General features: G+C 39.3%; 1 protein-coding gene across 1 annotated transcript in view; it reads right to left on the reverse strand.

Annotated features, from left to right (window-relative positions):
- SNTG2 (syntrophin gamma 2) overlaps window positions 1–13201 on the reverse strand; it is a 222193-nt gene that overhangs the window by 60809 nt on the left and 148183 nt on the right. The window contains exons 13-14 of the mRNA XM_088448850.1: window positions 6564–6635; window positions 2141–2350 (exon numbers count right to left, since the gene is read on the reverse strand). Coding sequence (XP_088304976.1) covers window positions 2141–2350; window positions 6564–6635 — 282 coding nt within the window. The remainder of the gene's footprint in view (window positions 1–2140; window positions 2351–6563; window positions 6636–13201) is intronic.

Raw genomic sequence — 13201 nt, forward strand, 5'->3', positions numbered from 1 at the left:
TTCATCAGATTCGACTGCGCCATTTTGGACCAAAAAGTGTGTATGCACTGCCGACCATTGTGCCTATGCTGCTGCTACCTTTCGTGTCTTTTCATCTGATATTTTAGACAGATGTTCATCGAAGATTGCAAGTTAGATTGCAAAGGTGTATACGCACGTAATGGAGGTGGTCTGGACTTCCAAACAGGAGTGAAGTCAATCGAAACATTGCATCAAAAGAGTGATTGCAAAGGTGTGGACCCAGCTTTATTGTAGCCATGTCACCAGAAATCCCCTGACAATGTTCAAGAACATTTTCTCCCTCTGAAAATGCATTAGGCCACTCACTCCAGTGCTCTATATATTCTTGAAATCAATCCAAATGTTCATTTTATTTGACAGCTTTCCCTAAAGAACATTCCGCAAAAATGGCACAGACATTTCCACATTCAGGGGCTGCTGTAGAGTTGGGTATAAACACATAATTGTTTGGCGCAAATTGAGCTATTTTGTACTGCACGTTTGCAAAAATATTGTTCTGCATCGTTGCCTGTGTAAATTGTGACACATTTGCCATTACACCTCCATATGCTTCCAAAGAAGGAATAGACAATAGAGGGGGCCTGCAAGCATTGGCCAAGGACAACAAAAGGTGTTCAACCATTGGTGCAAAATGCCCACTGATGATGATTAGCAGCTACTCCTGATTGGGTCTTGATCCTACCCAGTGATACTATTATTAGTGTGGCTCCTGCTGGAATCTATTCACATCCTTTATAAGATATTTGCAATTGGTGTGAAAGTAAATTACCATGAAGACTACAGATTTCATTGAAATTACCGTACCTCTCAATGTAAACATATTTTACAAGGTACATATTACTGAATATTTATGAGTTACACTGTGGTGGCGCAGAATGTCCGCCTGAACATGGCTGCTGGAATTAGAGCAGCTGCGTAAAAAGTCACAGTCACTGGCAGCGTCAAGCCTGCGTCACACCCAGGTCTGATTAGCCACCACCATATTACCTCCCACAAACACCCACCGAAATCACCTATCTCTACATATGAGTTTGTTCTGTGATTCCCGGCGGTAACTATTAGGATGCATACACTTTGCGGTTCAGACACGTGCGCAGACTAAAAACATCGGCCGCTTGCTTCTGACATCACAAATGCATACACCACTGAATCCTACCCAGCAGGTCTTATGTATATAGGGCCTGATTCAGACCCGCTCGCAAGTGCTATGCGCTCGCAAGCGGGTCGATGGTGGGGCACGGCATGCGCAATGCGCGTGCACGAGCCCTGGAGCGAGTGAGAAATTCACTCGCTCCGGGGCTCGCCACAAACGGGGTGGCTGTCGATGTTGGTCGACAGCTCGCCCCGTTTTGTAGGTGGGGAGAGGGGGTGGCTGGTCAAATGGAGGCCGTTTGTGGGCGGCCCTACTGACATCACTTGTGATGTCAGTAGTGAGCTTCCTGCACTATTAGAGCAGGAAGCTCACTGGGGCTTGCGGGCACAAGGGTCTCGTTGCAAGCCCGATGGTCGCGATGGTCGCGACCATCACCTGGCTGCTCACAAAAGCTGTGGGTGGTCACCCACAGCTTAGCGAATGGCCAGGAGGCCGGGTAGAAAAAAAAAAGTGGCTGAATCAGGCCCATAGTACAATGTTATCAAGTATTAATAAAATGACCAACAACATAAATATTACTAATGTAGAGTATAAAAATATTAGCATAATTTGCTACTGTCCTTGACATATGATGTTTTAGTGGGTTTCAATCCATTACAGATGACTTTGTTTTGTTCTATAGTAGAGACAACGGGCAAAATTTACTAAGTGGGGTTTGGTGGCGGTTTCTATTCTGTTCTAAACCTCGGTGGTTTAGTGGCGGTTTCTATTCTATTCTAAACCTCGGGGGTTTGGTGGCGGTTTCTATTCTATTCTAAACCCCGAGGTTTGGTTTCGCAGCAGTTTCTAAATGACAGCCCTGTTCTATTCTATTATAAAATAGAAACCGCCACCAAACCCCCGGGGCTTAGAATAGAATAGAAACCACCACCAAACCGCCGGGGTTTAAAATAGAATAGAAACCGCCGTCAAACCGCCGCTTAGTAAATTTTGCCCAAGATGTGTAATGAATATTGCAATACTTACCCCTGCTCTTTGCACTTCCATAAAGATTGCTTTTTGAAATGACCTTTCCCATACAGGCAAATCACTGCCCAACTCTGCGCTGAAATAATGACTTTTGCCATGACCAACCAAAACGCTAAAACAATACGGTCGCTGCTCTTCAAAATCTTCACTTTCATTGATATTTAAATATAGATTTTCTTGAATCCAAATTTCATCAGCAGGCCAAACCTAAAATTTATAGCATGAATAGACAGAACAGACGTTAGACGTTGTTAAGACAATTAAAATGTGGAAAAATAAAACATTATTAATATTTCCCTTTAAAACAATTATACACAGCAGCAGCAGTGTTTCAAATAAAAATGTGTAGCACCTCCCCAAAAAAGATTTTTATTTTAAAACCAAAAACTATAGTAGAAACCAGTGCTGAATCAAATAAACACATACAGTGAGTAAAATAAGTATTGACCACATCAACATTTTTCTCAGTAAATATATTTGTAATGGGGCTATTGTAATGGAATTTTCACCAAATGTCAGCAACAACCCATGCAATACACACATGCAAAGAAATCAAACCATTGAATTCCATAAATTAAGTTATGTGTAATAATGCGAAATGACACAGGGAAAAAGTATTAAACACATGAAGAAATGGAAGTGCAAAAAGGCATGGAAAGTCAAGACACCAGCTGAAATCTATCAGTAAGTAAAAAGCAATCCTGCTCCTTGTCAGTACAAATGAATATAAGCTGGTTCAGTCCCAACTGATAAAAAGGTGTCTCATTACTAAGGTGTCACACAAGAAACATCTCATGATGGGTAAAAGCAAAGAGCTCTCTCAAGACCTTCACAACCTTATTGTTGCAAAACATACTGATGGCATTGGTTACAGAAGGATTTCTAAACTTCTGAATGTTCCAGTGAGCACTGTTGGGGCTATAATCTGGAAGTAGAAAGAACATCATTTCACCATAAACCGGCCACAACCAGGTGCTCCTTGCAAGATTTCTGACAGGGGAGTGAAAAGAATTATCAGAAGAGTTGTCCAAGAGCCAAGGACCACTTGTGGAGAGCTTCAGAAAGACTTGGAATTAGCAGGTACAATTGATTCAAAGAAAACAATAAGTAATGCACTCAGCCACCGTGGCCTGTTGTCACGCTCACCACGCAAGACTCCATTGCTGAAGAAAAAGCATGTTGAAGCTTGTTTAAAGTTTGATACACAACATTTGGACAATTGCCTCTGAGGAAGCTGTTTAAGACAGAGAAACGCGTTAGAGAGAGGACCCTGCACCTGCTAAAACACTGTTATTTGTGTACCAGAGACAGACCTTTACCGGATATGACTGATCGATCAACAAACACCATTGTCTGATGAATAGTGCATTCCCCCTGCATGGGATTTACATCCAGCACATACTCTGAGGACTCCCCCCATGATAATAACATAACTGGGCATACTAACACCAACTGGGCCATCGACATCCGGTTTCATCTGGAGCAATCACATTGCCAGGCAACATATTCCCTCTACAAGAATGGGACATCAGTGCACCTCCGGTGATATCCTCCGTCTACAGGGCCAGTGCTACCATTAGGCAACCTTAGGCAACCGCCTAAGTGTGCCAGGCACTGGAGGGTGCCACTGAGTACACAAAAATAAAAAGGATGGCTTAATTCATGGCTGAGTGGCATATAATGAATTTGTGGCAGTGTTATGAGGTACATTATGATTTTGGTGCTCTGCTGTGTGTAATATTCTATATAGTATATTATGAATTTGGGACACTGCTGTGTGGCATGTTATTTAACTGGGGAGACTGATGCGTGGCATATTATGAATTGGAGGGAGCAGGGGCGGTTGGTGAAATGATGCCTCAGGCCCCCGGAAACCTTGCACCGGGGCCTGTCTGTGTGACATATACATGTGGAGCTGCAGGTGAGTTAAATTACCAACACTTCCCACTTACACTCTTTCCCGGAGGGAGACATTATCACACTGCACTGGTTCACCAATAACGGTGCTTAGAGTGACACTGCCATTGCACACTCTCTTACGAAGTGTGAGCTATAACCTACCACTAATGACACTTGTGCCACTGCTGAGCCCATGGTGTCTCATTTACGGAGTTAAATTTTGCAATACTATTTCCACTTATAACACTTTCGGCTATTATTGCCCTTACAGTGGTTGTATGTCATCTATCTCAGTCATCCCGATTTTATCATTGGACTTAATTAGGCAAAATTATACTGATTACGTGTGTGATCTGTGGACATTTAATGTTTAGCTACAATAGTAGCAAATATTGATTCTACCTGAACAGGAACGTTTAATTGTATCAGGATTGCAGCATGTGCATGGATCTTATAGTTGCAGAATACTGCTAAATGTTGTGAAGTAATTCCAGGTATAGTCATATTTTTTCTACACTGTGGTTTATGATGTATGTATATTTTTTACTTTTTATGTTATTAATAAATGTAAACATTAATGTTTAAACAGTAACACCTACACATCTTGGACTAGGTCGTTTCTGTCTATTTTATTTTATTTTCAACAAGATTGTGTAGAACGCCACTATATATGTGTGTGTTTTTTTCATGTAAATATTAACCAAGAGACCATCTGGTTTTCTTAGAGGCTGCTTATAAGTATATTGCACCCTTCTTATTGCATTATTTGTGTGTACAAATCCACTCACCTATTAAGTGCCCACACCTGCGCCCCCTATACCCACATTGTCGTTTCACAACATTTGGACAAGCCTGTGAATTACTAGGAGATTATAGTCTGGTCAGATGAGACCAAAATTGAACTCTTAGGATGCCATAATACGCACCATGTTTTATAGGACAAATGACACTGCACATCACCCCAAAAACACCATACCAACAGTGAAGTTTGGAGGTGGGAACATCATGGTGTGAGGCTGTATTTTAGCATACGGTACTGGCATACTTCATATGATTGAGGGAAGGATGAATTGAAAAATGTACCGAGACATTCTTAATAAAAATCTGCTGCCATCTACCAGGATGCTGAAACGAGGGTGGAAATTTCAGCAAGACAATGATCGGAAACACACAACCAAGTTCACTCTTGGTTTCAGAGAAAGAAAATAAAGCTGCTAGGATGGCCCAGACAAACACCTGACATGAATCCAATTGAGAATCTATGGAAACAACTAAAGATCAGAGTTCATACAAGCGGCCCACGGAACCTTCAAGATTTGAAAACTGTTTGTGTGGAAGAATGGGCCAAAATCACACCTGAGCAATGCAGGCGACTAGTTTCTCCATACAGGAGGTGTCTTGAAGCTGTCATTACCAAAATAGGTTTTTGTACAAACTATTAAATACATTTCAGTAAGCATGTTCAATATTTTTTCCCAGTGTCATTTCACATTATTACACATAACTTAATTTATGGACATCTAGGGTTCGATTTCTTTGCATGGGTGGATTGAATGGGTTGTTGCTGACATTTGGTGAAAACATTTATTACAATAGCCCCATTACAAATATATTTACTGAGAAAAATTTGATGTGTTCAATACTTATTTTACCTGCTGTATATAGTAGTATCATAAAATAATAAATATAGCATTAAAAGGTATAGAAACTAAATCCCATCATTTATATATTGTTTATTATAAAATGTCAAATTAATATATTATAAGAAAAATAATGATGATCTAATCTTTCATCAAATATAAAATTATGCAGCATGTTACCAAAAAGCATTCTCATGTTCGTGTATTACACATTTCAGGTAATTTTCCATTGTCTCAAACTGTTCAGCACTTAAGTACTGCACACTTAATAGAAATGTAACAAAGATTTTACCACCAGCCAAAATGTGTTTCAAATGTAATATTATTAAAATACTTTTGCATTTCGAAAATCCAAATGAGTCTGTTTATTTTTTAAATCTTATAACAGTGTGGACATAATGAAAATGACTACCATATTTTTTAAACACGACATCCCCCTATATGCTAATATCCCCCCTTAAATGGAATACTTCTAAATGCCATTGTGAGCAGAAACAGTGGAAGTAGTAAAGCGAGAAACAATGGAGAGGATATTGTGAGTGGGTAGATGGGGAAAGTAGGATCAGAGGTAAATAGGCTTCTATTATAAGGTAAGCATTCAGAAATGTCAATATGATGGCAAAGTACAGTAGCTGAAATTGTGATGGGGTAAACTAGAGAGTTCCTGAGAAGAGGGGTAGCTCTAGAGAAGTTCTGATTTTGTGCCAGAGGGGAGGTAATGAGAGAGATAAGAAGTGGTTAACTGTGCATCCATTTATGTGTGTGTCCACAATTCAATTATTTTTGGCAAAAATATTTATGAATAACCAAATATTATTAAAAAACATATCTAAATAAAAAAAGTATATTGGATATAAATGATACGTAAGAAGAACACCTACCTTGCTAATTTTAAACAGAACCTCACAGAGGTTATACATTTTTTCAGCTCGTACCCAGTCAAGTGTACTAACCTAGAAAACAGGAAAATTAGTTGCAAATGTTTCTTTAAAATATGATCTGACAAATGCAGTATAAGTACAGTATATACCCATGATTAAGATACAAAGTTATGTATAAGGAGTACTGGAAATATGGCATACATATATATAAAAACAACTATTGTTTAATATACTTTAAATAGAAGTCTCATTAATAATTTAGAATATCAGAACATAAAAATATAAATGTAACACTAAAATGTGAGAAAAACATCGTTTTCGCTGCATTTAATTTTTTTAATTTTCATTGATATAAACAAAGTCATAAAGCAGATGGAGATGCATTTTGTTGATAACTATAAAAGTGGAATGGCCACAAACCAAAGCAATAAGTATAAAATTATGTTCTGACATTAACTACCTCTGTTGCATTTTGGTCAATATGTCTGTGGTATGCTATTGTAAGACTTTCTAAATCTAAAATGCTTGAAGTCTAGACATAGTGTTTGCTCTACTGTTAAAAATCCAGCTGGTCTATCATAACCCCGCACCTGTCTTTCAGTGACAGTAACTGAGAGGAAGCTTCTAATTAATAAAACAATCAAATGTAAAGGTACAAATGTGATAATCATCTCCTAAAATCAGATAAACTGAAATCTGCACTTCCAGAACTGCATAACCTAATATGGCTATATCTACCACTACTACTAGTGATTTTATTAATAATAATAATAATAATAATAATAATAATAATAATAAGGTTTTACATTACATTTAGAAGTAACATATACATTTTGGCGAGTTAAATGCATTATTTTCCTCATATGACTATCAATATCAATATAATTACTATTACCATCGGCGGAATGAATCAGTATCAGCCTGAAGTTAAAATAATAAGCATTAAAATAAACTAAGAAATGGCTTCATTTTTTATATATAAAAATGTTGATAATTGGAGGCTTCGAAAAGTCACCCTTTAGTAAATAAACCCTTAAATAAAAGAGGGAATTTTAATTTGGCACCCAAAAAATTATTTCATTCTGAACTGGAGAAGGGAGAAAAGAACCTGAAGATGAGAAAATTAAAAATGCCAAAGAGCGATATAGAAAAAATTATTATAATTTCATAATTGCAACATTTAAAAATAATCTTCATGAATATATTGCTGCTGAGATGATGCATCTTTGGTACAGTATACACAAGGGTGTCGCTTTATCCTTGAAAAACTTACATTTCCCATGATGTTACTGTATTTGATCATAATGCAGTTTTTTTGTATTTTAACTACTATTAATTAATAAATATTAGTTTCTAAAACTTGCAAAGTTAGAATAGATGGGAAGAATTACACCTAACCTGCAGAATAGGACAATAGTGAATTTGGCAAGTATTAACATTATGGACAGTTCCTGAACCAAATGTTTAAAACCTTAGACTGTGTCTGGAAATTTGCAACTGGCAACTATACATTTGTATAGTGCATAATAAATCACAGCTAATCCATAGTTATTACAAAGGAAAAAGTGTGATAATAATCTAGCTAATTGGTGGTAATTGGCGAGCCAAGTGAGTTCAATGGTGCTGTGAAGAAAATGAAAAGAAGAGATGTTACTTGCCTGAATATGCTGGTTTGGGATGTAGTCATTAAGTCAACGGTCTAAATACCAACCGCCGTCTTCCCGACTCTAATTTCGGTGTGGTACTAATGACAGGCATCGAAACCTCAACGCCTGTCATTGTCCATACGTCGGAAGGCCGACGCCTGGCATGCCGAACGAAGGTAAGTTGGGCGCGGACAGCCATGGGGGGGAAGGGTTAGGCTTTAGGGCTCCCGGGGGGATTTAGGATTAGGCACCCCCCCGGGAGACTTAGGTTTAGGCTGCGGTGAAGGGGATGTTAGGTTTAGGCACTTAGGGAGGGTTTAGGGTTAGGCACTTTGGGGGAGGTTAGGGTTAGGCACCTCTAAGGGATGGTTATGGGGTAGAATTAGGTTAATGATACTTACCTTTGATGATCAGGATTTTCACCCTTGCCGGGCATGTGACCGGCGGTAATAATACACCCGCTGGTTTAAGGTCTATCTTGTTATGTGACTATATGGGGAGACTTATTAAAGTTTGGAGACAGATAAAGTGGAGAGAGATAAACTATCAGCTTTGAACTGATTGGTTGGTACTTTATCACTCTCCACTTTATCTCTTTCCTAGCTTTAATAAATATCCATTATTAATGCCTGTAAATCTTGCATAACACTACCAGGTAGGAGGTGAAATCTAACTCTATTTACTAATGGGCAGTTTGCTGGCTTTGACCAATAAATTTATAACGGCAACAGGGATTTTGTTGTGTAATATAAAAATGTTTAAAAGCACAATATTACTGTGAGCTGCTTTGTTATTGGACATTTGTTAGTTTGAGGGAAAAGAAGTCGAAGGTCAATTTGTATAGATGTTTCAATAATATGATATTTCATAATGTAAAGTGGTTTCTATGCAAACAGCACAATGCCTAATGTTTTTCGTACCAATAACTTGAGACATTGTTATACATTGTGAGCAGTTTGTAGTTTTAATTATTTTTTTTTCCATTCAATATACTGTATATAATTCAGAATGTGCTGCTACATTTAATTATAAATTCATATTTTACAGGAATTTAAGTAGGTATTCATGTCTATTTATAGTATTTCATAGATTAGAAGGTTTTATGATGGCACTGGGTTATTAGATATAGATGTATACTGTATGTATATATCGCATTTTATGCAACCCTGATTATGCAACAAGAAACATCTCATTGCTTAAATAAAAGATAAGATAAATAGAGAAATTATGTTATATATACAGAGAAATTAGCTAGATCCCTAGTTAGATTGTCTGTAAATAAAGCAGTGGCAGGTCACAGAGGAGGAGATGCAGTGCAGACATTCGAGACCCTGATGCAGAGTTTGGTGGACATTGGGTGTATGTCACTACCAAAATGCACACTCAAGAGGAAAAGGTGTTTATATGCTCGTATACAGAGTTGTACGCATCTTATGGTAAGCTTGCCTCCTATGTGCCCCTTACTATGGCGTACATATGATCAAAACTTGCGCTATACTAGTAGTAAAATATACTCCTGGAAACAGGAGTATTTATGCTAAGGTCCAGGTCCCTCAATGTGACCTCACTGAACTTTGCATATCTGACAATGCCCTGTAACAGCCCAGGTGCATCTCGTCATTCAAAAATGTAGATGTAATCAAAATGTGACTCTCAATCACCTGTATTTGCCTACATGCACAGTGCGAAAAGGATGGAAGATCCGCTCCACCAACAGCGGTACCTTCAACTCAGCATCAGCCCCTTTCTCTAATATAGGATTTATATGGAATGTAGTTATTAGACCGCTGGATGAAATGCCACCAGTCTAAATGCCGCCGGTTTAAACCAGACACGGGACTTAAGATAGGCGTTGAAATACTGACGCCTATCTCAATCCCAACCCCAGAATCCTGACAGACGCCATCCCACACTAGGTAAGCCCGGGGTGTCTTAAGAGTTAGCCGCGGGGGGTGGAGAGTTAGGTTTACGCACCCCCAATGGGACAGGGTTAGACACCACCCCCGGGAGGGTTAGGCTAGGGAATGGGGGGGGTTAGGGTTAGGTGCCACTGGGGGGGAGGTTAGTGTTAGGCACCTCCCTGGAGGGTTAGGTTTAGGGTGCGGGAAGGGGGACTTACAGTTAGGCATCAACCCAGAAGTTTTAAGGTTAGGCACCACCCTGGGAGTTTTAGGGTTAGGCACTACGAATGGAGGGTTAGGGTTAGGGGGGGAGAGGAGAAGGTTAGGATACTTACCAACTGGCCTCGGGATCTCCTCCAGTTAGGCTTTCACAGTCTGGATTTGAATGGGCGGTATTTCAATCCCATTCTAATTTATATGGAATGTCTATTAAAATGCCGAGCTCATCAATTGGGGATACTCTGTCATTTTGATATAATTTCGAAATGCTACAATATAAACCTGTCCAGTTAACCTATGATTTTATCATTTAAACTTTTTCCCCAAGGCTATCTTAGCTAAAATTTTAAATTAAAATAGGCAAAATGTCTTAGCACATGGGGCCTGATGCAGAGTAGTATGCAACCCCATAGTTTGCGTACAAGTCAGATTGTTAGATAACTGCGCATGCACAGGACCTACACTGAGTATGTGCAACTCCCTATATGTGAGTTTACTCGCAGTGCCCCTAAGCCTGCAGCATGATTGACCTGCTGCAACCGTTTGTGGGAGGGGAATGGGTGGGGGGAGATTGTCGTCCCTATTCTCTGTTGCCTCTGGTTCTGACAGTCATTCTGAGTAAGCTCAGATGGGCGATTGCTGCGACTGGGATGGTGATCCGATGCTCTGTCTTTGTACACAGCACTCGGATCTGCGATGCTACCTTTTGTCCTCAGATGCCTCCTGCAGCATTAGAATATTTTTTCCTCAAATTTCCTAAATTAGGCCCATAGTCGGTATTTTGTTAATGACAAAACTTTATACACTGTATACTCTGACACTAAATACACCCCCCAAACTTCACTTTTAAGCACCTTTGCCTTACTGTTTGTGTTGTGCTGCCTGCAGCTCCTACAGAGTTTCCATATTGTGGATAAAAAGCGGGGTGGGGGTGTCAGAGTGAATTGAATTGCTACTTATAATAAGAATTTTGAAAAAAAATAAATACATTTCACAGCATTGGCAGAGCATCCGAGATGCACCAAGGAACTTGCACCATATGGAGCAAGATGCTTGGTGTATAAGGACACATCTGCACTGCTGAGACACGGTGACCAGAATTTCTAGGGCGTCATATAACCTTAGCATTGACATGAGCTTTTATGCCTTTGCTGAGTAACTTGAAAGTAAAACAAAAACAGCACATCTGAACATTTCTTGGTTCATTTAATAATGATAAACAATAAATATACATATTCTATACATCAGAAATTTTATATATAAAAGGCAGCACTCAGAGACGGTAAAATAGATGACAAATTTGTCTTTCAATACAATAATACAATGATTCGGGGGACGAATCCCCTTCATTATATATATATATATATATATATATATATGAGCTTAAAGAGAAATAAAAAAAATGTTACATAAACAAGTACAAGTCGTAAGAGGCTATGTCTGTGTTAACTAGTGCATTGTGTGAATGTGAAAATCGGTTTGGGTACAAAGAGGTTAAAGAACTCAGGGACTATTGTTTGTTCATTTACAGTACTTTCTGATTAGCCAATTTTCTAAGAGCTGGCATGGATAATATCAAAGCCTTAAAGAGTTGGAGAAGACTAAAAATCAGGAGACTGATGAGCGCATAAGTACAGTAGATTGACAGCTGACTTAACCCACAATAGCGGGGATTAGTGAGCCTGAGGGATGCTTGTGGAAATGGAGAGCTGTGTCCGTTTTACAGCATCATCATGTGTCAGAATCACAGATCAGAAGAGACCATTTCTAAGTCCAGCTTCAGTTTCATATGGAATTTTTATATAAAATCATTGAGCTAAAATTAGAAAAAAAACAAGGAATAACGACCTTTGAGACACAATGCTGTCCTAACAGACCTTACTGAGCATCTGGTTCAGTCTTGTTCAGTCTTTTTGTAGAGTTTAAAAACTGTACCAAAGCATAAAAACAACTAATGAAGCATATACTGTACAGTACAGTCCTTTCGAGTTTGATTAAAATGAATATCTGATTATTTATTCTCTATATTGAATATCATAATTGTTTTTTACACTTCCTAAAATGAGTTGCGCTCCATGGACATGGTCTCCTAATGAGCAGGTAATTCATAGCTGCCCCTTACTCTTCCCCAAGAGAGTGCAGATGTATACTCCACTGTGAAACACACATTTGGCCCAAATAAACATTTGGCAAGACCACATGATACTCCTGAGCTTTAGCTTAGAACAGAGGTTCCAAAACTGGTTGAGCTTAGGAAACTTAACTAGTACCTCAGTCAATTTGATATAACCATCTGGACTCAAGCATGGATATCCTTAAAACCTTGGATGTAATGCAAGAGTTTGGGAACCTCTGGCTTAGAAGTTACAGCACAAGTAATCTTGTTTATTACATTGCTCTGGTTATTAGACAACTACCCCAGATTCATGATTTTCTGGCTCATCCCTCAAACCTTTTAGACTACCTACTGTGTACCCTTTCTGTGTAATTCTCAGGGGGGGGACTGCTGGCACTGGAGTCCCAGGTCCGGACAGAGAGGAGGGCCCGCCCTTGGCTCCTTCTTCCAGGGGCAGATTGGCCCACTGGGAGCTCAGGACAGGTCCCACTGGGCTGGGCCCCATTTAAAATCAGTGGCATGCCGCAGCCCATGTGTTATGGTCTCCTAGGAATCACTGTGTAAGACCTCTAGAAACACTGAGGCGAGGTCTTCTGCCAATAACAGAGTATATTCACTGGTACTTAGGTGGCTGCCTGGACTTAAACTCAGGATAGTAGAGGCTTACACGGTTATCCTAGGAGGACCAAAAGGTTTTATGTGACACTGAACCAATGGAGTGGCTGAGTTTGGCCGGGGGTCACGGGACGTCGCCCC

This window comes from Taudactylus pleione, unplaced genomic scaffold (genome assembly GCF_031769625.1).
Source record: "Taudactylus pleione unplaced genomic scaffold, aTauple2 ptg000468l, whole genome shotgun sequence".
Lineage (NCBI taxonomy): Eukaryota > Metazoa > Chordata > Amphibia > Anura > Myobatrachidae > Taudactylus > Taudactylus pleione.